Source organism: Trichomonas vaginalis, chromosome I, assembly GCF_026262505.1.
Source record: "Trichomonas vaginalis G3 chromosome I, whole genome shotgun sequence".
Lineage (NCBI taxonomy): Eukaryota > Parabasalia > Trichomonadida > Trichomonadidae > Trichomonas > Trichomonas vaginalis.
In genome coordinates, this window is record NC_067203.1 from 6579132 (window position 1) to 6602156 (window position 23025).

The window sequence follows — 23025 nt, forward strand, 5'->3', positions numbered from 1 at the left end:
TTTTGTACGTTACAATTGATTTTATTTTTAGTCTAGAATTTAATGTAGACAAACAAAAAATCTTGGTAGCCATGCATGAGTCAAATTTCAATATCACATTGAAATTTTGAGGTACATTTAATTGAAGAATATTGAGTATTTTTGTTCAATAATTTGTGCTTAGTATAAAATTTAAACTTTAAGAAATTTTGCAAGTCTCATCACACTTTTCAATGCTCGATTTTTAAAAACTGTTTAAAAATGGAGCTTATATTGAAATAGTGTAGAGACTAAAAATTACCACAGACTATTTCAGGTGATTCTGATGACACCATTGCCTGTATTTCCATATCCATATGAACCGTTTGGGAGTGGCATGTAGTGATTTCCATCAATCATTTCTGTGTTGAAAAACGAGAGTCCACTGAAGTGAATAGATGGATCATAAGATTCACTAAACTTCATGTTTTCTTCTGTGAAATCTTCTGCGATTGCAATGCATCCTTTATGTCCACTGATGAATGAGCTACCTCCTGCACCGCCAGCATAGCTATCATTTCTCGATGCACTGCCACCAAAATATCCACCACCACCAGAACCATTTCCATCAATACCATTTTCAAGTGTACGATCTTTATTTCCTCCTCCGAATCCAAATCTGCCTTTATAAACTCCTTCTCCAAAACCGCCGGATATATGGGAACCACCGTTACTGTAATTTAATTGACTGCTGAATCCAGCCAATCCTCCTGCACTTCCGCCTTGATCAAGTTCTGTAACTCCTTCAATTCCATCACCAGAACCAGATCCGCCAGCAACGATAATGCGACTTTTCAAACCGTCAAATTCTTCAAAATCGCCTGGTTTTAAGCGGATATCTGATGATCCACCTCCACAAAACTGTCCTGGTCCCCCGCCTCCATATGTTGTATAGGGAGAATACATATGAAACATAGAACCAACATGCAAATATAATTTAATTTTCGAATGAAGAGCAATTTCACCTTTTACATAACCACCATGAGAATAGTTATAACGTTCGCCATTCAATCCACAGCCGCCCCATAATTCAAAAATATAATTTCCTGGTTCGAAATCTACTTCATATGGAGAGGAAGAATAAGGTGTTGTACCTTTATAATTATATAGCTTACTTGTAGCTCTTATTTAGATGGAGTGAATCCTTTTCAAGAAAATCCTACCCGAGAGACCTGGGAAAAATATTGAATTCAAAATAGTTTAAACAAGAGTTGATCATACTTATTTAAATTGACATATCAGTATTTCAAACCTATGCATTATGATCTAGTTTTTCCATTATGAAATAACTCCTCATAACATCTGCAATTAAAATAAACAAACATATTTTTATAAAAATTATATAAATAAAAAAAATATTACATGAAATATTCTGATGTTCGACAGAAAATAGAAGAACCATTAACAGAGAAGTAAGAAGGATTATCCTCTGTCTCTATGTAAATGTTAGTAATGAAGTTAACGGGTCTTCCTTGGTAAATACTTCTGTCATCTTCTGATACGTCTTCTTCAGATGGCCTTGCTTCTTTGAACAAGCCAATTGGAACATATGTTTTCTCTGGATTTCTTACATTTGTTCCAACTTTCACCAACTTTATAAGCAAGCTTGGCAATGGAATGAAAGGAGAGGATTGTGTCTTGTCAATTCTAACAATCTTCTGTGTTTTAGAGTTAATTACACAGAATTCTTGTGATAATCTTGTCAACAACAATTCTCCTTCTTTTACACTATCAACTGTTGTATCTACAATGGTGTATTCGTATTCTAACTCGCTAAGAGGCAACTTTTGTCTTTGCGCTTCTTCTGCAGCGAAAGCAATGATTAATGATTTCGGATCAGTTACTAATGGAGTGTTGATGACGTATTTGAACTCTTCCGTCCATGATTTCAACATCTTCTGTCTTGAAAGCAGGAAATTGATGAAGTTATGTGCATCATAGAAAGTGTAAACTTTAGCTGCTTGTTGCCAAATCGTTGGAACTTTTCCACTGAGCATTTCTTGGACTTCTTTGTTGTAAACGTTCTTTTCTGCTTGTTCATGCATTTCTCTCAATGAATTTCCAATGATTTCCAATGCGTTGTTCAGCATAATAATTTCTCTTTCTATAAATGAATGTATTGGCGAAGAAGGTCTTGTTGGATCGTTCGTCAATTTCGATGGGAAAATTGCAAGTAAATCTTCAATTCTGACTAAAATTCCACTGTGAGGAACTTCAACAGGACCTGCGTATTTCAAGAATGGTTGAGCGATGTATCTTGATAATGTCCAGTCCTTTAGAGGTGTATTCAATGGATCTACACCAAGTGTTTCAACCATTGGATAGGCAGGAATCTTCTGGAGATACTGAGAAAATGAAGGAAGAGGAACTTCGTCATCTGGCATAATCCACAATTCAGATTCAGGTCCGACACCGACTTTGAAGCCGTCTTGGAACGTTTCCATTCTTATGATACGCGTCAACAAGTGGTTGATCATCTGTCTGTCTCTTGGATCACAAACAGCTTGGAAAGCAGAATCCATGATTACATTTCTGATGTTTTCAATTGGTTGTGTGTATTCATCTTCTCCAAATATCTCTGAACATCTTCTTCCTATCGCTTGTATTGTAGAAAGAGGAGTCGAGAAGTTAACATTGAATCCGTTTGGTCTAATGACATTTCTATATGAAACAAACGCCAATAAACTTGCAACAGCGTAAACCAATTTCTTCATTAGTTTAAGCTGTCGACCAATAACTAATTGCGGAGCGTGGAATGTGATGATCTGTTGCATCACGGACTTAACAGTTGGTATCAAGTTGACAATCGTTCTTTTACCTTTCATATGGAGAGAAGGAGGAATGGAATCGATGCTTGACGACAAAATTATCATTCGATAATTCGTGTTTATGGAAGTTATCGTCATTTGTGTGAAAATGTCACTTAAAATTGAAATTGTTGCAGGAATATTTTGTGTGTTATGCAACAAAATCCAATTGCCTCTGGATGTGGCCATGGACATGACTTTCCTGATGTTCTTGAGGAATTCTAAGTCATCGCAAATCGAAATACATTCGACATTTTCAACTTTAGATCTTTGTGCAACCAAATGATGAACAACATCACTTGGATCGTTGTTCTGATTGGAAATGATGATATTCGGAACTTGTGGGTTATTTGAAATGATCCTATCAACTGTGAACTCTGGGAAGTTCTGCAAAATCTCTTCTCCATACAATTCTGAAACATATAATCTGACTGTTTCGAAAACGTTTTCGAAACTTGTATAACGAAGTTTCTCGAATGGATCCATGTCCTGGTTACTGTCCTTGTAAGAGAGTTTACTGTTGTATGTCTGTCTGATGTGATCAAGAACTGGTTTGACATCTTTCAAAGTCAAATGTGTTTGAGGAATTCTCATAATGAAAGAAGACAAGAATAAGAAGAACAAAGCATCATTCATTGCCATGTTGGAGAAGAACAATTGCAAGGAAGCATCGGTAATTGATACTCGAAGAGAGATCAATTGTTCAGGTAATAATTGTCCTGCATGATATCCTTCGCTTGCAAAAATTTGAGTGATTCTTCTCATGTAACTCAACAAAGAACCAGGTTGTAAATGAGAAATCTTTGGAATAACTCTAGAAGCGATTTCCCAGAATGTTGCACATTGATGGATCAATGGAGAGAACTGATGCATGATATTCTTGTATTCTTCTTGTGAATTGCTTTCTGTGTTCAAGTTCTTGTTCTTGAAATATTCTTCTTTTGACTTCAAAAGTTCTTCAATTGTTTCTGTATCACTCAAATAGTCGTAACTTGAATTTACTCCTTGTGTTGCAACAATGTCTGCTAAGATATCAAGGATGTTTCGTCCGTAGTTAACTTCATTAACTCTCTTCATTATTTCGTTCTTTCTATCTTCAAGAAGTTTGTTGAATAAAGTTTCGTGGAAATACATTCCGAAAACTTGCTTGAAAATGTGTTTCAAGTTTGTTGTCATTGTTGCTGTTACATCGATTGTTGTACACCTTGAAAGCAAGTCAAGAGGTAATTCTTTGATGGAATAAGCAGGAGAGACCAAAATCAATTTGAAGTTAGGATCCCAAGCAACAACACGACTTCCAATTCTTACATCTTTTTGCATCGAATTTTCTTGTGGAAGAGCATCTAAAGGAATCAAAATACTGAGCAAAGGAATCATCTGCATAACATCGTATATCAAGAGTGTTCTTCCTTCTGATACAGCTTGTGCTGCAGTGACATCCAATGTCGATGAATTCGCTGAGCATTCGATTAATCTTGATTTGATATCTTTTGCAACAATAGAATAAGCCATTCCATCAGGATCAATCAATAAAGGAGTTCTCAGAGTTGCGAAGATATGATGAATGTCTGTAGCAATATCCAATGTATGTGCGGTATCAGGTCTGTCGTAATAGAATTCCGGTCTGATCTGAATGAATCTCCATTGAACCATTTTGTCGACATCTCCATCGTCGCATTCGATTCCAGCGTTTTTAATCAATTCGAGAGCAGAAAGATAAGCAGTGACTCTGTTCTCGATATTGATAACACCGCCAAATACAAGGAAGAATGAGAATAACATGGAATTTCCTATCAATTTCTCTTTCTTTTGAGGGAATTCTCTTGTATCGTTTTGCCATTTTTCAACGAATTGTTCGATATCTTTGAAAATTGATTCCAAAGACTTCTTTCGCTCTGAAATTGCTTTGTAATCCTTTTCCATTTGTTCTCTTGATGCTTGGCTTGCTTGTAAGTTCTTTAACTCGTTCTCAAGCGAAGCAGCAACTTGTTCTATTGATGCCAATTCGACATCCATTTCTTCCATGTATTGTTGCAATGATCTTTCCTTTTCTTCCAAAATTCTTCTTTGTGTCGTTCTTGAGTTGCTTAATTGACAATATTGACATAACAAATGGATCCAATTAAACAATGTATAAAGAGCTGGTGCTGTTGCTTCGAGTTCTGTTGGATTCATCGCTTCGTTCTCAAAATATGGCATTGCAAGTTCCAAAACTTTTGGAGTAATTGAATCTGTTGTTATACAACAAGTCAATAGTTCAATGAAATTAGGATCCATTAACAGTTTCTGGCCACTTCTTTCATATGAAGGTGGCATGTCCAAGAACAGACAGAACAACTCAAATAGCAATCGCATTGATGGCATTGGATCATTTGCCGAAATTCTGATTGTATCAATTTCGTTTTTAGTCAATTTCTTGACTTCTTCGATTGCTTGTGTTAATTTCGGACTTAAATCATTGAACTCTGCATCATATCTCTCTACATCATCTCTCAATGTCTCAACTTCAGCTAACTTAGTCTTCTTATCTTCAATGAGCTTCTGTTGTCTGTTATCAATTGCTTCTTTTCTTTGTGTGTAACTTGAATTCAAAGATTCAGAATCAACTTGTAATCTTTGCAAAGTAGGAGCCAAAGAATCCAATCTTCTTTCTATTACATGCGCTTCTCCTTGTAGTTTGTCGATGAAACTAATTGCGCTTTGAGAATTCTCGAATTTAGTGTTCAAATTCTGGAAATCAGCAGCAGTGAAATGACAGAAAGAATCGATGAAATCGTACATCATATTTGGATGGAAATAAGAAGTGAATTTCCTTGCAACAGTGTGCATATTTCCAAGGACTTGTGAAACAGCTGTTGTTGAAGATCCAATGACTTTCTTTGTTGCTGGTTGTTCGATTGCTTCTTGTGCAAAAGCAGTGTAATAATTTGTTGTATCGTGATTCAAATTAAGTTCAACGAAATGAGCATGTTCTCCTTTAATTAATTGTTCATTTTGAGCAATAACACCATGGATGTTTATCCTCAAAATGTTCTTGATTTGTCTCATTGCAATGATCTTTTGTTCAAAGGTTAAAGCATGAGAATTCGTGAATCTTGTGTACAAATCTTCCAATGTTGATTTCGTGAAGAAATGAGTGTAATCATATCCAGTAACAAATAAAATCAAAGCGTCTAATTCTTGCTGAGATTCTTTAGTTGCTCTTGTGAATATAACTGCTCTCTTTTGATGCAAAGCAGCATTGATTACAACATCTCGAATTACGCTTGACAAAGAGAAAATTCTGTCTTCTTTGACCATTTGTTCTTCAATTGTTGGAGGTGCGATGTTGATGAAATCATATTCACATGAATGAGCAATGATTCTCGTAATCGAATATTTACCTAATCCTGGCATTCCGTTGATTATAATGTTACAACCAGGAGTTCTCATTGCTCTTAACATCATTGCCCAAGTATCAACTAAAGCTGGAGTAACTCTCAAAGAAAGTTTTTCAATTACATTTGCATTGAAAATTGCGATATCTCTGATGATCATGTAAGCCAATTGTTGATAAGCAACTGTCTTTTGGTCGATCTTGAATTGCTTCATATCTTTTGTTAAATGGCAAATAGGAAGTAAAATATTCTTAGAATTGACCAAATCCCAAGCAGCTTTCTTTTCATTTTCTGTTCTGCACTCATTATTTCCAATGAATTCGATCTTATCTTTGACGTCTTGTTGAGGGAACTGATGCAAGAATCTGAATTTCATTTCTGCAAACAATTGTTTCACGATATCATGCGTTGAAACATCATCTCCTAAATGACAAATTGTAAACAAAGATTGTAACAACAAAAGTGGTTTGTTTTCGAGTTCGAATTGTCCCAACAAATTTGTAGCGATTCTTGCATAAAATTCGGCATTTTGCTGCTTGTGTCCGTAAGCTTGCAATATCTTTGAGGCCATGAACATTGCGGAATCATTAGATATCTCTGATAATCCAATTGGAATGTATTTTTGAACAAATCTTATATCGTATTGTGTTATATCTTCAACAGTAATGATTGTTACGAATCTCATGATTGTTAATGTCTCGTAAACCTTTGGATCTGTTGTTGAGAAAGCGTTGATCTTTCCTATATTGTTGATTTGTCTCAGGAACTCTTGCAATCTCGTGTGATGTGGTTTCAATCCTCTTATTACTAAAATAATGATTTTGTTTTGTGTTCCTGGAGTCAAAATCTTAGATAGGAATGGAGTATGAGACAAAATGAATGAAATGAATTCATCAGCTGTTACGAAATCACTTGCATCGAATGTAGTTGGTAAAAATACATCATTCATTGAAAACAGAATTCTCAAAAATGTATCACGACCACTTGATTTCGGTCCGTGAATTATAATTGATCTTTGGTTTTCAAGTAATCTATTTGCAATTTCAAGTGGATGTAAGAATTGTACATTCATGACATGTACTTCGTTAGGGAATATAGGTAATTGTCCTTCTGATCTTGCCTGGTAAATTTGTTCATTATCTGTCAATTTGAAATTCAGAGGAATCAATTTTCCTTCGAAAACTTGCATTGAACTCAAACATGGCTTTGGATACATGTTCCAGAATAAATCAGGTACATTATAGCCGATCCAATCCTTAGGAACAGTAATCTCTTCTTCATCTCTCAGCCATTGATCGAATTTCTCTTTTTCTGAATCTTCAAGGAACTGTGTGAAAATTCTATTGCAAGCGTAAACTAAACTCAAAGACATTTGGTATTGATTCTTCATGTCCATCTTCATTGTGAAGATTAGATTGAGTGCAACAATAGCTGTGAAATACGGTAAAACCTCTGATAAATAGATCTCTCCGTCTTTCATTTTCTCTGGTTTCTGGGAATATCTGATTTTGTTCTTTGAATGATAAACGAATTTGACAACTTTTGGAATCAAATCAACAAATGTTTCAGCGAATAAACTTGCGCGTTCTGTTTCTTCGTATCCAAGATCGACGAAAGTTTTCTTTAGAATGATGTGTGGATGGTTTAATTCGCAGGAAACAATCAAAGAAGTGTTGATTTGGCAAGATTTCATGTAAATTACAGGAATTCTTGATAATAATCCTGGAGTTAATCCTTCACAACTTGTTGATTCATAAATAACTTTCATCCTCCTGTTTGCGTAAACAAAGTCTTGGCTTGCTGTTCTGAATGCGTTGCAGTTTGTCTGAGGGACAAAGTATCTCATGAATAACATGAAATCTTTCGAATAACTGCCATCAAATCTAAGAATATTAATTGTCTTAGATTTATTATGCATTTGATTCAAAATAGCTTGTAAATGTCCATAAGCCCATGTTTGTCCAAATGTCAAATCATCATAAATATGTCCATACAATCTGTTTGGATTCTCGGAATTGTAATAACAATCGAAGATCTCGTATTGATTGACATTCGGGAATAAATCGTGGAATTTCTGTGAAGAAACACTTTGTTTGAGAATCTTAACGATTAATGATTTTCCACTTGATGGTTGACCAATTATAATAACAGAATCAGAGAAGGACAAAGTAAACATGAGATCCAAAGTTCTGTCTGCCAAATAATCAACTGGCAAATAAGGATTGATTTTGTTGATTTCTTCCTTGAAAATTTCCAAATATTTCGCTTTGTTTTCTTCGAAAGAAATCTTATCAAATCTTTGGTTGATTTCATCGACAGGAACATTGAAACAGCTTGAAATAACATTAATCAACTTCTTTTTCTCGTTATCTATCCTTGTCATCGAGAAGAACTGATAAGCAGTGTACATCAAACCAGAAACATCATCAACACCTTTAGTTCTAAGTAAAACAGCTCCATCAATGATCATAAACGCAGAATACAACAAAGAATTCATAGATTTGGCTTGAGAAATAATTTGTGGAACTGTTGTTATCAATGAATAAATAATCAATGATAATCTCTTCGTGTCGATAAATGACTTAGCCAATAATCTAATTTCAATGATTTGAGCTGGATTTGTGTCACTTAAAGCGATTGATCTAATTGTTGATCTGATCTGCGAAGGAACGCATTCACTTTGGTATTTGACGTGATGCCCTGTGAAGAAGAATCTTGCGTTTGGATCAAGTTCAACTGTTTTAGAAGAGATAATAATTTTGTTTGAATTCGCTTTCAACAATTGATACATTGTATGAATGTTATCAAATAAATAACATAAATATCTGTTTTCCATCTTTTCGATGTGATTAAAGATACACCATGATCCTGTAAGACATGTTCCAATTAATATTCTACTCAAGAAATGTTCAGAATTATGTGGGAAAGGATACCAAGAATAAATAAATCTTCCCATATCAAATGACAATTTGTAAATTGTTGATGATTTTCCTGTCATCGTTGATCCTAATAATATCATTGGATCAATCTCTCTGTTACCTCTTGCCAAATTTTGGTATGCAAATTCTATGGCTGTTGTATGAACTAAAAATGGAACTTTGCCCCAGAATTCGTATCCCAATTCCCAAGAAGTTTTCGAAATTGATGCAACAATTTGGTTGTCTTCTTTTCTGAAATTCAACATTGTTTCGAAATCTAAAACAGGATTTAATCCTTTTCGTTTTTGTTCTTGAGCAATTAGATTGGAATGTCTATCTCTAAATGACATAAGAATTGATAAAATTCCTGCTAGTTCTGGTCTTCCTCTTACCAAAGTTGAAACTTGACTGATATAATCTTTGATTAAATCAGGGAATGGAGTATCTCCTTTCATTGTTTGTTTCAACAAGAAATTCTTCAATGATGTTGTTAAAACAACATTCAAAGCAATTGCCAAAATATTTGGTTCATACATCGTTATCCATTTGCTGAACAAAACATTGGAATATTTAAGAATTGCTTTGATTGACAAATCTTTGATGTTTTCATGGATTTTTTCAATCAAATCACTGATCCATTGTTCAGGAACTGGAGTGATGTCTACTGGTTTAGATAAGCTCAATGCATAGCCATCATCGCCAATGATCTTGTAGACTTTCGATTGGAAAATCGGTCCATCTTCTCCAACATCATTTTTACATTCAAGAGAATCAATGAACATCAAGATTTTAGAGATTGTTGTTGAGATTTCTTTAACGGAAGTAGAGGAGATAAGCTTAAGAACATCATCGTTTGATAAGAAGAACAATCTTGGCATTGCATTTCTCTTTGTATCCAAAAGTTTTCCGAGAGAAGCAATGATTGATTCCATTGTTTGATTGTTTTCATTTAATGCATCCAAAAGCGAAGGGAAAGAACAAACAGAGAACAATCTTGTGTCTTTAATTGTATGTCGTGCAATTGTAAACCATTTTCTCTGAACACCTGAGAATTTGTTCATTTGTTGTGGCAACAAAGATCTCGTGAGTTCTTGAGAGAAAATTGCACTCAAAATTATCCAATTACTTTGGAATAATTGCCATGCTTCAATGATTTGATTAATGTTCTCTAAAGTGGAAGCAAGGTTAGTAACTGTATCTCTTATTCCTTGTACATATGGTCTTTGCAACATAGAGTTAATGTTGATCAAAGCATCATTGATTTCTTGTAATAATTGGTCTGTATTTCCTAACAACAAATTTTCTTCGTTCAATGTTCCTTGGATTTCGGCAATTGGCATTTGAACTTTGTTCCAATAGTTAGTTATCTGGAAGAACTCTGTCTCAAGCTTGTATTCACCCAATGACATATTCGTGATCTGTTCAATTTTATCTTTATGTTGCAAAATGTTCATTTTAATTAATTCATCAGTTGTCATCTTTGGATTATAACTTGCTTGTTGATTGCAGGACTCAAACAAATTGTTCCAATGGCGTGCTTGCATCCTTGAGCTGCTTAACTTCTCGAGTTCATCGATATATGGTGAAATTTCATTCACTTTTCCTGCCAATTCGACCAAAATTGGATAATTGTTTGATGCAGGTAACATTTGAAGTTTTTTAACATGAGAATCGATTTCCATGACTGATTCCTTGAAAGAAACGATATCTATGTTAGAAAATGGTTTCTTTGCAATCTGTTCTGATATCTTCTGCCAGTTTTCTATTGATGTATAAAGAGTTAGAGCAAATTCATTGATATTTATAACGTTATTGTAAAACGCGAATTTGTTGATTTCTACATCAATAATTTCCTGGAATTTAATGGCTTGTGAAACTTGTGTTTCCAATTCTTTCATCTTACGTAATCTCTTCTCACTTCTTGGTAACTCTTTCTCGATATCAACCAATGTCAATGTTGGAGGAATTGCTGAAACTTTTTCATAGTTTTTGTTCAGTTTTGTCTCCAAATTTGAAATCATTTCTTTGAGTTGTTTAATGAAATAATTCACAACATTGCTTTTGATGGATTGAGCAACAATGAAATCGCTTTGGAACACTTGATACTTCTGGTGTAAAGGATTTCTTTTATGCTGCAACTGGAACTTCTCAAACAAGTTATATGTTTCATCAACAAACTTAATTTCGTTTTCAATTGCAGGTTTGACATTTTCTGCTCTTTTGAATGTTTCGCAAAAAGAAACGAAACCATCCAAAGTACTTGGTTCCATCTTAAGGATTTTACCATAGTTAGTTAATGCTCCATCTACTTGTTGTATTTTCATGGAACTCAATTTATCCAAAAGATTTTGTAGATCCAAAAATGTCTTTTTCGGAATTGGCTTCAAAATTTGTCTCAATCCCTTAAGATCGATATGTAAAACACCTTTGACAATACCTTGTCTGAGATTATTCACTTCATGGTCATCCTCTATCAACTGCTGCATCTCTTCTTTAACCTTCTCAAAATCAACAACAGGTTGTTCGTCACTTTTTACCAAAAAAGTGTCATCTCCAATATTATTCAATGGGTCCTGAATTTCACCGACAAATTTTGTACCTTTTCTTGTTATCAAGTAATCCTTGACATCCCAAGACTTTCCCATCTTGTAGATTGGGTATAAATTAGAGAAATCTTGTGCTGTAATGAAAGCTTCGTTGTAACACTGTCTCAATGTTTTGATGATTCTTTCTTCGATTTCTGGCAAAATATTTTCACATGAAGTGAAATTTGTTAATGCTGGTCCATAAGCACATAAATCTTTAAAGTCACTGCCAGAGTTTTCGATTAATACTCTAAGTTTCTCCATCTTGAGAATACGAGGTAATTTGTTCAATGTATCAATGGAATTCGCTAATTGTCCGGTGATTGATTTTTCAAGTTGTTCCAAATTTGGAGTGAAATCAACTGTTCCTTGCTCTGTGAACAAAACTTCGACTTGGAAAATGGAGGATCCTTCTTGTGAAACATTGTGGTCTGCTTGTTTCCAGCAATCAACGCAAATCTTCGCTAAAGTTTCTAATATCATATAATCTATCGTTCGAATGAACTGTCCGAGTGAAGCAATCTGGCGATTGACATCTTCAGTCTTTTGGTATCTGAGATGTGCTTTCTGTTCCTCGAGATTTTCAAGGATTTGGATATTTGGATGACGACGATTGAAATTAAAATCGGCATCAGTAACCTGGACGTGTAGAGGATCGGCAATTTTATCAAATAGTTGGGCAATGATCTCTGTATTGTTGTTAATGAACTCCATGTAACTGGATTTAAGTTTTTCTGTGTTTTCCTTTGATTGTTCTTCGAAATCTTCGAGCCTGAACTTCTTGCCAACTGTGAAACATAACAAATATTGCTTCAGTAAGCTGATTAACGTATTTTGAGAATCATAAATTTTCAATTGTTGTCCTAAAAACAAAGGATTCCTAAAAATCGTATTGTTCATGGCGCGCGCAAGTAATCCTTTGAACCTTTGTTCTTTAAGGAACAATGTCCACGCTCTAAAATTCTTCCAAATGAAATAACGTGCAAAAAATTTTAATTTGCGAATTGCTTCGTATATGAACTTTTCTCTTGAATACTGGTCGATTGTAAGTGTTTCTGTTTCACCGTTTGCATAAATATGAGTAACTCCGCTTGCACTCATTGTATAATAGTCATTTCCGATTTCCGTTGATGGAACTTTCTTTAAGTCGTATGGTGAAAAGTTTGGATCTTTTCTATCCGTAGAATAAATCAAATAAATAAAGTGATGACCACTTCCATCCTTTCTTTTTGAAAAGTATGCGATGGGATCGTCTTCAAATGCTAATGTTTGTCTTTCTATTTCTTCTTCGCGCTTTGAAATTTGTAAAGCTGTTATATTTGGAAGATCTCCAAGAGGTTTTGTACCAAGACGTGAAGTGTTTGTAAGCTGTGAACTTTTCGGTGGTATAATTGGTGATTTAATAACTGGTCGACCAGTTTTCTTTGCATGATTACGAAAAGCATAGAGAGGTGGGTTTTGTTGCTTCAAAAATGTATCGCTTGTGCCTTCTCCAGGCGCAATAATATCGTAAGAATGAACAGTTCCTTCAAGATTTGAAGGAGCAAATAAAACTTTTTCGATAACTTTCTGTCCTGGTGTAGGATCAATTTTAGAAGTCCTTACTCGTGTATCCGATATTGGTGATTTATTCGGATTTACACCAGGAATGTTCTTTTCATCCCTATTATTCATTCCTGATGATAACGAGCGCAAAAGTGACAATTCAAAAAATTTTATAACAAATGATTTTCTAATCAAAAACTCTTTTATATTATTGATTGTCATTACCAAAATTTATAAAAACTTTTGTTAAATTGTTATTATCTTTGTATTTTTATGCAAAATTCGCAAATCTTCAAATTTTAAAAGGAAAGTCAATGTGAAAACTTTGATTTTTACTTATAAAATTTTATAAAATTTGAAATATGTTGGAAACTTTCGTATTTATTGTATATTAAACAAGATTGTATTCAGAATTGATGAAAATGACTATTACAATATCAGAAAAACAGTCTGGTATAGCAGGTCAATCTTAGTATATTAAATGATAATATTCAAGCTTGTTGAATTCATTGGTTTTGTTCATATTACTAAAGTGAGAAATCAAAAAAAGTGACATTATTTGATAAAAGTGCCAAAATGGATGCCAATCAAAAGAAATGGATCATGGATACAATATCCACAATTAATGACTGGGCAAAAGATATGACCCAGTTCGATAAGAAAACGCAGGAAGAGTTAGATCAAAGAATTCAGGATGATATTGCAGATTTCGTAAGTATTCCTGAGTTTTATTCAATACCACTGCCTATTATTATTAGAAATATCAAACGTGCACAGTACGTATTCTCATCTCGTGAAGCAGCTATTGCTATGCGTTCATGTTTAGAATATCATAAGGCGCCTGGTTTAGGTGTTTTAGGATTTATTCAATTGAGAGAAGGCTCTGGCACTACTGCTTTCGAGGCTATTAAAGAATTGACAGATAGTCCTATCATTAACCAGTTAGTTATCCATCCTTTCGGAGCTCCATCAAAAATCAAGTCAGAATCCGAACTTAACTTAGAAAAACTACAGCAGCAACGTAAAGCATTACTAAAAGAAACCAATCAAAAGATGATTCAGTCCGAAAATTTAGTTAAAGATTTAACAAAGCGAAAAGAGGACGGAGAGAAGTTTAAAGAGCGTTGCCATAACTGGCCTCAAGATAGAAAGAAATACGAAGACGCAATAGACGCTTTTATTGAAGAAAACAAAGAACTCGAAGAAGATAACCTCAAATGGAAGAATGCTGCATTCAGAAAGTTCGATACAAAGAAACAGACAACAATCAATCATGATATATGTGACGCTTGCGATAAAGACGACGCCGAAAGTGTTATCTTCTTAATTGAGAAAGATAAGTCGATCATCAACAAACTTTACGAAAGCAAAGATACAGGAGAAGAATGGACACCACTTATGCATGCTTGCGATAAGGGTAGCTTCGAATGTGTCAAAGTTTTGCTTAATAACGGCGCAGATCCGAACAAAAAGGCTTGGCATGGTTCTCCTTTGAGCTATGCCCAGAAAGGAGGATACAGTAATATCATTGCTCTTCTTAAAGAGAATGGTGCGGAAGATTATTAGTAATTTTATATATTGGATAGTTGTTTTGTATATAATATAGCAGATTATAGTGATATATTTGTGATTAGTTTATTTTAAATGAGGCATGGCCTCTAATAGTAAAAAAATAATAATTTTTTTATCAAAATAAATCAAATTTGACAAAATATATTGAGACATTTTCGAATATCTAGCATGCTTAGCTATTCCGTTCTTACTATTCAATTATATTGAATAGATGTAAAGTTTTGATATAAACATAATTAAACAGTTTATATGCATGTTTATCAGCAACTATCTTGGCTGGTTCCATTTATATTATTATTTTCTTGCTATATTCTTACACCAGAAGACAGCCCATATATTAAATTCACCTTAAAAAGAATTCAAATTTTTATTAAATGTGTTGAAAAATATAAATATTTGACTTCAAATCACAACAACACAGTCAAAATTTAGGGTATCAAAAATGGAACATATCCTGAATATTTAGATCAGTTAATTCCTATGCATTTAACATACGAAAATCCTCCAGACGGAAACTTTTTTGGTTTTTTAGAGAACTCCGACAAAATTCAATACAGCAAATATTATTCAAACCTTAGTTACGTTCCTAGATATGCAACAAATCAAACTAAAAATTTTGTAACTAATTTCAATGGAAAAATCGCTATCTACAAAAATGCTTATGCAAATCGATTTGGAGAATTTTCTATAGGCAATTATATCATTAGACCTCCGTTTGATTCAGCAGCAAATGGAATTCGCTTTTATGAAGATGGCCCTGTAGTTTTGGATTGTGATAAAGCATGTGTATTCGGACATGCTTGGATGTATAATTTTGGTCATTTTATTCATGACTATTTATCACCTTTGATGATAGTTCCAAGCGATTTCTTGGAAGAATGTGTTGTTGTCTTATCAGAAAAAACGAGAAAATTTGGTGATGATGTTCTTAAAGCGGTTGGTGTTCATCGCTATATCTATCTTTCAAACAACGAATGGGTTCATGCCGATCTTCTTGCCGTTGCCATTGAAGGTCGTCCATATCTTATGCATTTTGGTGTTCCTCTGCAGAAACTTGTTGATCGTTTGAAAATTTATTTTCGAACATTAGAAATAAAACCAACCAAATATGTTATTATGAACAGAGCTCTATCTATTAGAAGACATATTGATAATATTAAGGATCTTGTGGTAGCTGTTCAAAATTATATAAAAGAAGTAAAATTTGAAGAAATAGAAGATCAACTTGGATCAATTGAATCATATGCAAAGTTTTATCCATCGATCAAATGTGTTTTTCTTCCAACAGGAAGCAACGCAGTTAAAACTATTTTCATGCATCCAAACACAGTTGTTATCATTGCAAGCAATGAGATGTTTGACTATGCTGTTGGTTATTCAATTCTTTCTGTTCACATCAAAGTTATATATTTCGTCCATCTTAATAATCACCATGATAACTTTGATGTTGACATTCCTCTTTCCATTGAAGCAATCAATGTTGGTGTTGAAACATCAATTAAGGGACATTTTCCTAAACCAACACCAAACTATACATTTATTGATTATATACACTAGTATTCAAATCATATATTATATATTATCGGAGTTAGTTATATAATTTAGGTGTGAAGTGTCTCCGCCTCTTCCAACCTAAACTCGTTTTCATATCCTTTGCACCTTTTCAAAATTGAATATATTTGTCAATAAGATTTTTCTGGCATTGCTACACCATGCATCATAAGATAATATTATCTTATATAACGTTAATTATAAGTCATGAAAATTGAGAGGGTGAGACCGGAGCCTTAATGGAAGCGTGAGAGAGAACAGTTTAGGAAAGCTTAATTTCAGACCTATCTGAAGCTTCCATTAGATTCACATAAGTGATAAATGAATTATATGATAGTTTTTTCCTGCGAATGAGTTAATAATTTATTGCAAATAAATTATTCAGCAGAATGTAGAAAGCAATAACCTTCACTTTTCCTAAATTTGTATTTGGATTCACCCATGCATAGAATTCTTTTATTTGTCTTATTTTAATTAAAAAAAACTGAAGTAATCAGTTCAATTCCTCATTCTTCTAGAATTTACAGATAAAATTATGAATATAAGCTTAATAAATTGTCTGTATTTGCAATTTCACTTGTCTAATAAAAGCTTAAAATTTTGTTCTTATAAAATCTACAAATTTCAAAACAAACCTTATGGGTAAGCTGCAAAGTTACTTCTAAGGTATCCAGAAATAACGAAATTTCGTGAGCCCACCTTTCAAAAATGTTTGAATGATTTCATAGAATCAAAATTTTGGAAAATTTTTAATTTAATTCAGAAAAAAAAATGAGTTCTGACTATGCAAAACCATATTCGGACTTTATTGGAGCATTTGAAAAGCTTTTTCATATAAAATCCAATGAATCTCTTGAAGATATTAGCGATATCATCACAAATGTTTTGATTTCGAAATATCAACTTACCAAAAGTCAACTTACTGAGATCATTTTAAAAGCACTTCAATACAATTATGCTTCAGGAGAAAATTATATAAAAATACTTAAGAATGTTGGATTGATAATAAGAAAATTTCAGATTTAACATTCCCCTTGGAGGGTTCAGTCGAATTTATTGTTATGCATGATCAAATTGATAAATTTAAGGAATACATTTCTCAAAACGAACTTAAAAATGATGATTTTTTATAAATTCCTAAAATAAATGAAGATAATGGTTTCAAATTATCATTAATTGAAGCATGTGCATATTTTGGATCTGAAAACATTTTCTATTTCTTAATTTCAAACCAAAAGTATCCAATATCAAAAGAATGTCTTCGATATTCATTAATTGGTAGAAATTCAGACATTATCAACGAATGCTTAAAGGAAAACCAGATGGATAAAGATTGTCTTAGAGACATTGTATGTTCACATAACAACGAAATGCTTGAATATGTTTTAGAAAGAAATATTTGCACTTATACAGATTTCGATGAAGAAGACCCATATTCAACAGCAATTTACGAAGATATTATCAAATACCAAAACCCGAAAGCCGTATTTCTTCTTTTTGAAAGGGAGAAAAATTTCATCGTTCCATGGTGTGCTGCATTTCCTCAAACAATTGATATACTCAAAAACGAAAAACCTCCTGATAAAATTGATAATAAGAAAATAAATATTCTACAATATGCATGCATGTCACAAAATTCCGATATTTTCAAATTTTTATTTAACTCAACTGACGAAATTGATGTCAATTATCATGATATATATAAAATGACTGCTCTTCATTACGCCGCAATGTATAATAATATGGAAGCAGTAAGGATTCTTATTTCTCATAGTGCTGATGTCAATGCTAAAACTCTTCTTTTTCATTTCATATCAATCATTATTATATTGGATTTTCTTTCATTTCATATCAATCATTATTATATTGGATTTTCTTTCATTTCATATCAATCATTATTATATTGGATTTTCTTTCATTTCATATCAATCATTATTATATAGAATTCTTTTTCATTCCATATCAATCTTTTTTTTATGAAATATATTTTATAATATTGAGTGTCCACTTTCTTTTGCAATTATGCAAAATTCGAATGATATTATCAAATTCTTAGTCGAACATGGTGCAGATGTCAAATCTAAAATTACTTGATTTCTTTTCACATTAATCATTATTCTATGGAATTCCCTTTAATTTCATATCAATCATTATTCTATGAAATTCTCTTTCATTTAATATCAATCATTATTATATAGAATTATTTTTCATTGCACATAAATCATTTTTTTATGAAATATATTTTATAATATTGACTGTCCTCTTTCTTTTGCAATTAAGCAAAATTCGATGGATATTGTTAAATTCCTAGTCGAACATGGTGCTAACGTCAATACCCAACTTACTCAATTTCATTTCATATCAATTATTATTCTATACAATCCTTTTTCCTTTCATATCAATCATTATTCTATCCAACTCTTTTTCATTTCATATCAATCATTATTCTATGATATTCTCATTCATTTCATCTCATTCATTATTATATTTAATTCTCTTTCATTTCATATCAATCATTATTACATTGTGTTCATTTACATTGCACATCAATCATTATTATATCCAATTCTCTTTCTTTTCATATTAATTGTTATTATATTATATTCTCTCTCATATCATATCAATCATGTATTTTATTGGATTCTCTACCAATTCATATCAATCATTATTGTATAGAATTCTCTTTCACTTCATATCAATCATTATTATATAGAATTCTTTTTCATTATACATTAATAATTTTTTTATGATATATATTTTATTATATTGAATGTCCACTTTCTATTGCCATTAGTCAAAGTTCGAATGATATTGTTAAATTCCTAGTCGAACATGGTGCTAACGTCAATACCCAACTTACTCAATTTCATTTCATATCAATTATTATTCTATAAAATCCTTTTTCCTTTCATATCAATCATTATTCTATCCAACTCTTTTTCATTTCATATCAATCATTATTCTATGATATTCTCATTCATTTCATATCAATCATTATTCTATGATATTCTCATTCATTTCATCTCATTCATTATTATATTTAATTCTCTTTCATTTCATATCAATCATTATTACATTGTGTTCATTTACATTGCACATCAATCATTATTATATCCAATTCTCTTTCTTTTCATATTAATTGTTATTATATTATATTCTCTCTCATATCATATCAATCATGTATTTTATTGGATTCTCTACCAATTCATATCAATCATTATTGTATAGAATTCTCTTTCACTTCATATCAATCATTATTATATAGAATTCTTTTTCATTATACATTAATAATTTTTTTATGATATATATTTTATTATATTGAATGTCCACTTTCTATTGCCATTAGTCAAAGTTCGAATGATATTATTAAATTCTTAGTCGAACATGGTGCTGATGTCAATGTCAAACTTACTCAATTTCATTTTATATCAATCATTATTCTATACAATTCTCTTTCATTTCATATCCATCATTATTCTATGGAATTCCCTTTAATTTCATATCAATCATTATTCTATGAAATTCTCTTTCATTTAATATCAATCATTATTATATAGAATTATTTTTCATTGCACATAAATCATTTTTTTATGAAATATATTTTATAATATTGACTGTCCTCTTTCTTTTGCAATTAAGCAAAATTCGATGGATATTGTTAAATTCCTAGTCGAACATGGTGCTAACGTCAATACCCAACTTACTCAATTTCATTTCATATCAATTATTATTCTATACAATCCTTTTTCATTTCATATCAATCATTATTCTATGGAATTCTCTTTCTTTTTATCTTATTCATTATTATATTTAATTCTCTTTCATTTAATATCAATCATTATTATATAGAATTCTTTTTCATTATACATTAATAATTTTTTTATGATATATATTTTATTATATTGAATGTCCACTTTCTATTGCCATTAGTCAAAGTTCGAATGATATTGTTAAATTCCTAGTCGAACATGGTGCTAACGTCAATACCCAACTTACTCAATTTCATTTCATATCAATTATTATTCTATAAAATCCTTTTTCCTTTCATATCAATCATTATTCTATCCAATTCCTTTTCATTTCATATCAATCATTATTCTATCCAATTCTTTTTCATTTCATATCAACTATTATTCTATGCAATTCTCTTTTATTTTATATCGATCATTATTCTATGTAATTTTTTCTCATTTCATATTAATCATTATTCTATGTAATTTTTTCTCATTTCATATCAATCATTATTATATAGAATTCCCTTTAATTTCAGATCAATCATTATTCTATTCAATTCTCTTTTATTTTATATCATTCATTATTCTATGTAATTTTTTCTCATTTCATATTAATCATTATTCTATGTAATTTTTTCTCATTTCATATCAATCATTATTATATAGAATTCCTTTTAATTTCATATCAATCATTATTATATGCAATTATCATTTATTTTATATCATTCATTATTATATTTAATTCTCTTTCATTTCATATTAATCATTATTATATTGGATTCTCTTTCATTTCAAATCAATCATTAATTTATGATATTTTCTTGAATTTCATATAAATCATTATTATATTTAATTCTCTTTCATTTCATATCAATCATTATTATATTGTTGCATGCTAAGTTCGGTCAACGATAGAAATTGAGTGGAAATTAATCGTCGAGGAAGTACGATTATGTAAAGTAAAAAATGTTGTGGGATTTTTAATATTATATATTATTTTATAATAAAAATTTTTTGAGTCATTTTAAGAAGCACATATAATTTTTTGAATTTAAAAATTAAAGTAGTGTCAAACGAATTTATCACTTAATTTAATACTCAGATTTCTTAAAATTAATGAAAAAAGGTTTTCTGAGAACTTTTGAGAATGGTTTTCAAATTCCATTATTGAAAATATATAGGTATTGTATGAAATTCAAACTCTATATTTATTAAAATTCTAAATTTTTAATAAAATAACTTTTCAGAGGAATATGATTTTGAATGGTTGATTAATAAGTATAAAAATGTCTACGATTTGAAGGAGGGAATTGTTCCTTATGAGGTATACATCATAACTATATACCTCATAAGGAACAATTCCCTCTTGATAGCTGGGAAACTTTCTCTGAATAACTTATCATTTGGAGAAAGTTTCCCAGCTATCTATTAGAAACTAAAGGCTGTGAGGCACTAATATATAATCAGTGCCTCATAGCCTTTAGTTTCTTATTAAAAACGAGAAAACTTGTTCGAAATGATAAACAATTTCGAACAAGTTTTCTCATTTTAAGGAGGGAATTGTTCCTTATGAGGTATACATCATAACTATATACCTCATAAGGAACAATTCCCTCTTGATATCCTGTATATTTTTGAATATATTTTTTTAATTAAAGTTCTCAAAAGTATTATCAAAAGTGATTTTTAAAAAATATCTCCAATTAATTAACTAATTAAAAGTATTATATTTTTAAAATTAAATAGTTTTTCAATTTTTTTGAAGGAATTGAGATACTTCCCACGACAATAAAATTGAGAGGTTTACATTATGACTGATCTTAGCATGCAACAATATAGAATTCCTTTTAATTTCATATCAATCATTATTATATAGAATTCCTTTTAATTTTATATCATTCATTATTATATTTAATTCTCTTTCATTGCATATCAAACATTAATATATGATATTCTCTTTCATTTCAAATCAATCATTAATTTATGATATTTTCTTGAATTTCATATAAATCATTATTATATTTAATTCACTCTCATTTCATATCAATCATTATTATATAGAATTCCTTTTAATTTTATATCAATCATTATTATATACAATTATCTTTCATTTCATATAAATCATTATTATATTTAATTCTCTTTCATTGCATATCAAACATTATTCTATACAATTCTCTTTCATTGCATATCAATCATTAATATATGATATTCTCTTTCATTGCATATCAAACATTATTCTATACAATTCTCTTTCATTTCAAATCAATCATTAATCTAAGATATTCTCTTTCATTGCATATCAATCATTATTATATAGAGTTCTTTTTCTTTACACTGTGAATGTCCACTTTCTATAGCGATTGAGCAAAATTCCAATGATATTGTCAAATTTTTAATTGATCATGGTGCTACTACAGAAGTTATTTATAAAATATGACATAAGATATTATATTATCATTTGTAAGCATTTTAAACCACTTTTAAAAGAATCAAAATTTAAGATGGTAAAAAAACCGTCAATTTTTTTTTTGAAACAAGTGATCAAACTTGTCCCTTCCATTTAGAGCCAAAAGAAGAATCAAATATTGTCAATGGTAAAGAAAGAACCATAATTGAAACAAAAGGATTCGATGATGGACCTTATATAACAGAGGAGCAAAGGGAGAAATTTGTAAATTATCTAATCAACAATCCAAACGGATTCAATGCAATAGGAATTGTAATACAAGCACACATTCAAAGAATTACTCCTGGTGTCAAAGATTTCATTAAATTTGTTTATGACATCTTTGGAGATAAAATATTCTCTCATCTCTGTATTATAAATACATTCTGCAATAGATATTTCCCTGATAGAAATATAAGGGAAAACGAGTTCAAAGAGGAAATCATGAAATATCTAAAAGAAATATCTG

At 31.2% G+C, this 23025-nt stretch overlaps 5 protein-coding genes and 1 pseudogene across 6 annotated transcripts; 3 read left to right on the forward strand and 3 right to left on the reverse strand.

Moving 5' to 3' along the window:
• Nucleotides 1–291: 291 nt before the first annotated feature.
• TVAGG3_0940830 (glycine-rich protein family) lies at nt 292–924 on the reverse strand (the record flags this gene model as incomplete). The annotated part of the gene is made up of 1 exon (XM_001327948.1): nt 292–924. The coding sequence occupies one exon, from the start codon at nt 922–924 to the stop codon at nt 292–294; it is 633 nt and encodes a 210-aa protein (XP_001327983.1).
• Nucleotides 925–1376: 452 nt separating this feature from the next.
• Nucleotides 1377–11444, reverse strand: TVAGG3_0940840 (dynein heavy chain family protein family; the record flags this gene model as incomplete). The annotated part of the gene is made up of 1 exon (XM_001327949.1): nt 1377–11444. The coding sequence occupies one exon, from the start codon at nt 11442–11444 to the stop codon at nt 1377–1379; it is 10068 nt and encodes a 3355-aa protein (XP_001327984.1).
• A 799-nt stretch (nt 11445–12243) lies between these two features.
• Nucleotides 12244–13379, reverse strand: TVAGG3_0940850 (annotated as a pseudogene). Its single transcript has one exon. A coding segment is annotated over exon 1 (1136 nt).
• Nucleotides 13380–13811: 432 nt separating this feature from the next.
• TVAGG3_0940860 (Ankyrin repeat family) lies at nt 13812–14911 on the forward strand (the record flags this gene model as incomplete). The annotated part of the gene is made up of 1 exon (XM_001327951.1): nt 13827–14816. One exon carries the CDS (start codon nt 13827–13829, stop codon nt 14814–14816), a length of 990 nt encoding a protein of 329 aa, XP_001327986.1.
• Nucleotides 14912–15074: 163 nt separating this feature from the next.
• Nucleotides 15075–16470, forward strand: TVAGG3_0940870 (glycosyltransferase family; the record flags this gene model as incomplete). The annotated part of the gene is made up of 1 exon (XM_001327952.1): nt 15303–16379. The coding sequence occupies one exon, from the start codon at nt 15303–15305 to the stop codon at nt 16377–16379; it is 1077 nt and encodes a 358-aa protein (XP_001327987.1).
• Nucleotides 16471–17382: 912 nt separating this feature from the next.
• TVAGG3_0940880 (spectrin binding) lies at nt 17383–18316 on the forward strand (the record flags this gene model as incomplete). The annotated part of the gene is made up of 1 exon (XM_001327953.1): nt 17744–18316. The coding sequence occupies one exon, from the start codon at nt 17744–17746 to the stop codon at nt 18314–18316; it is 573 nt and encodes a 190-aa protein (XP_001327988.1).
• Nucleotides 18317–23025: the final 4709 nt, after the last annotated feature.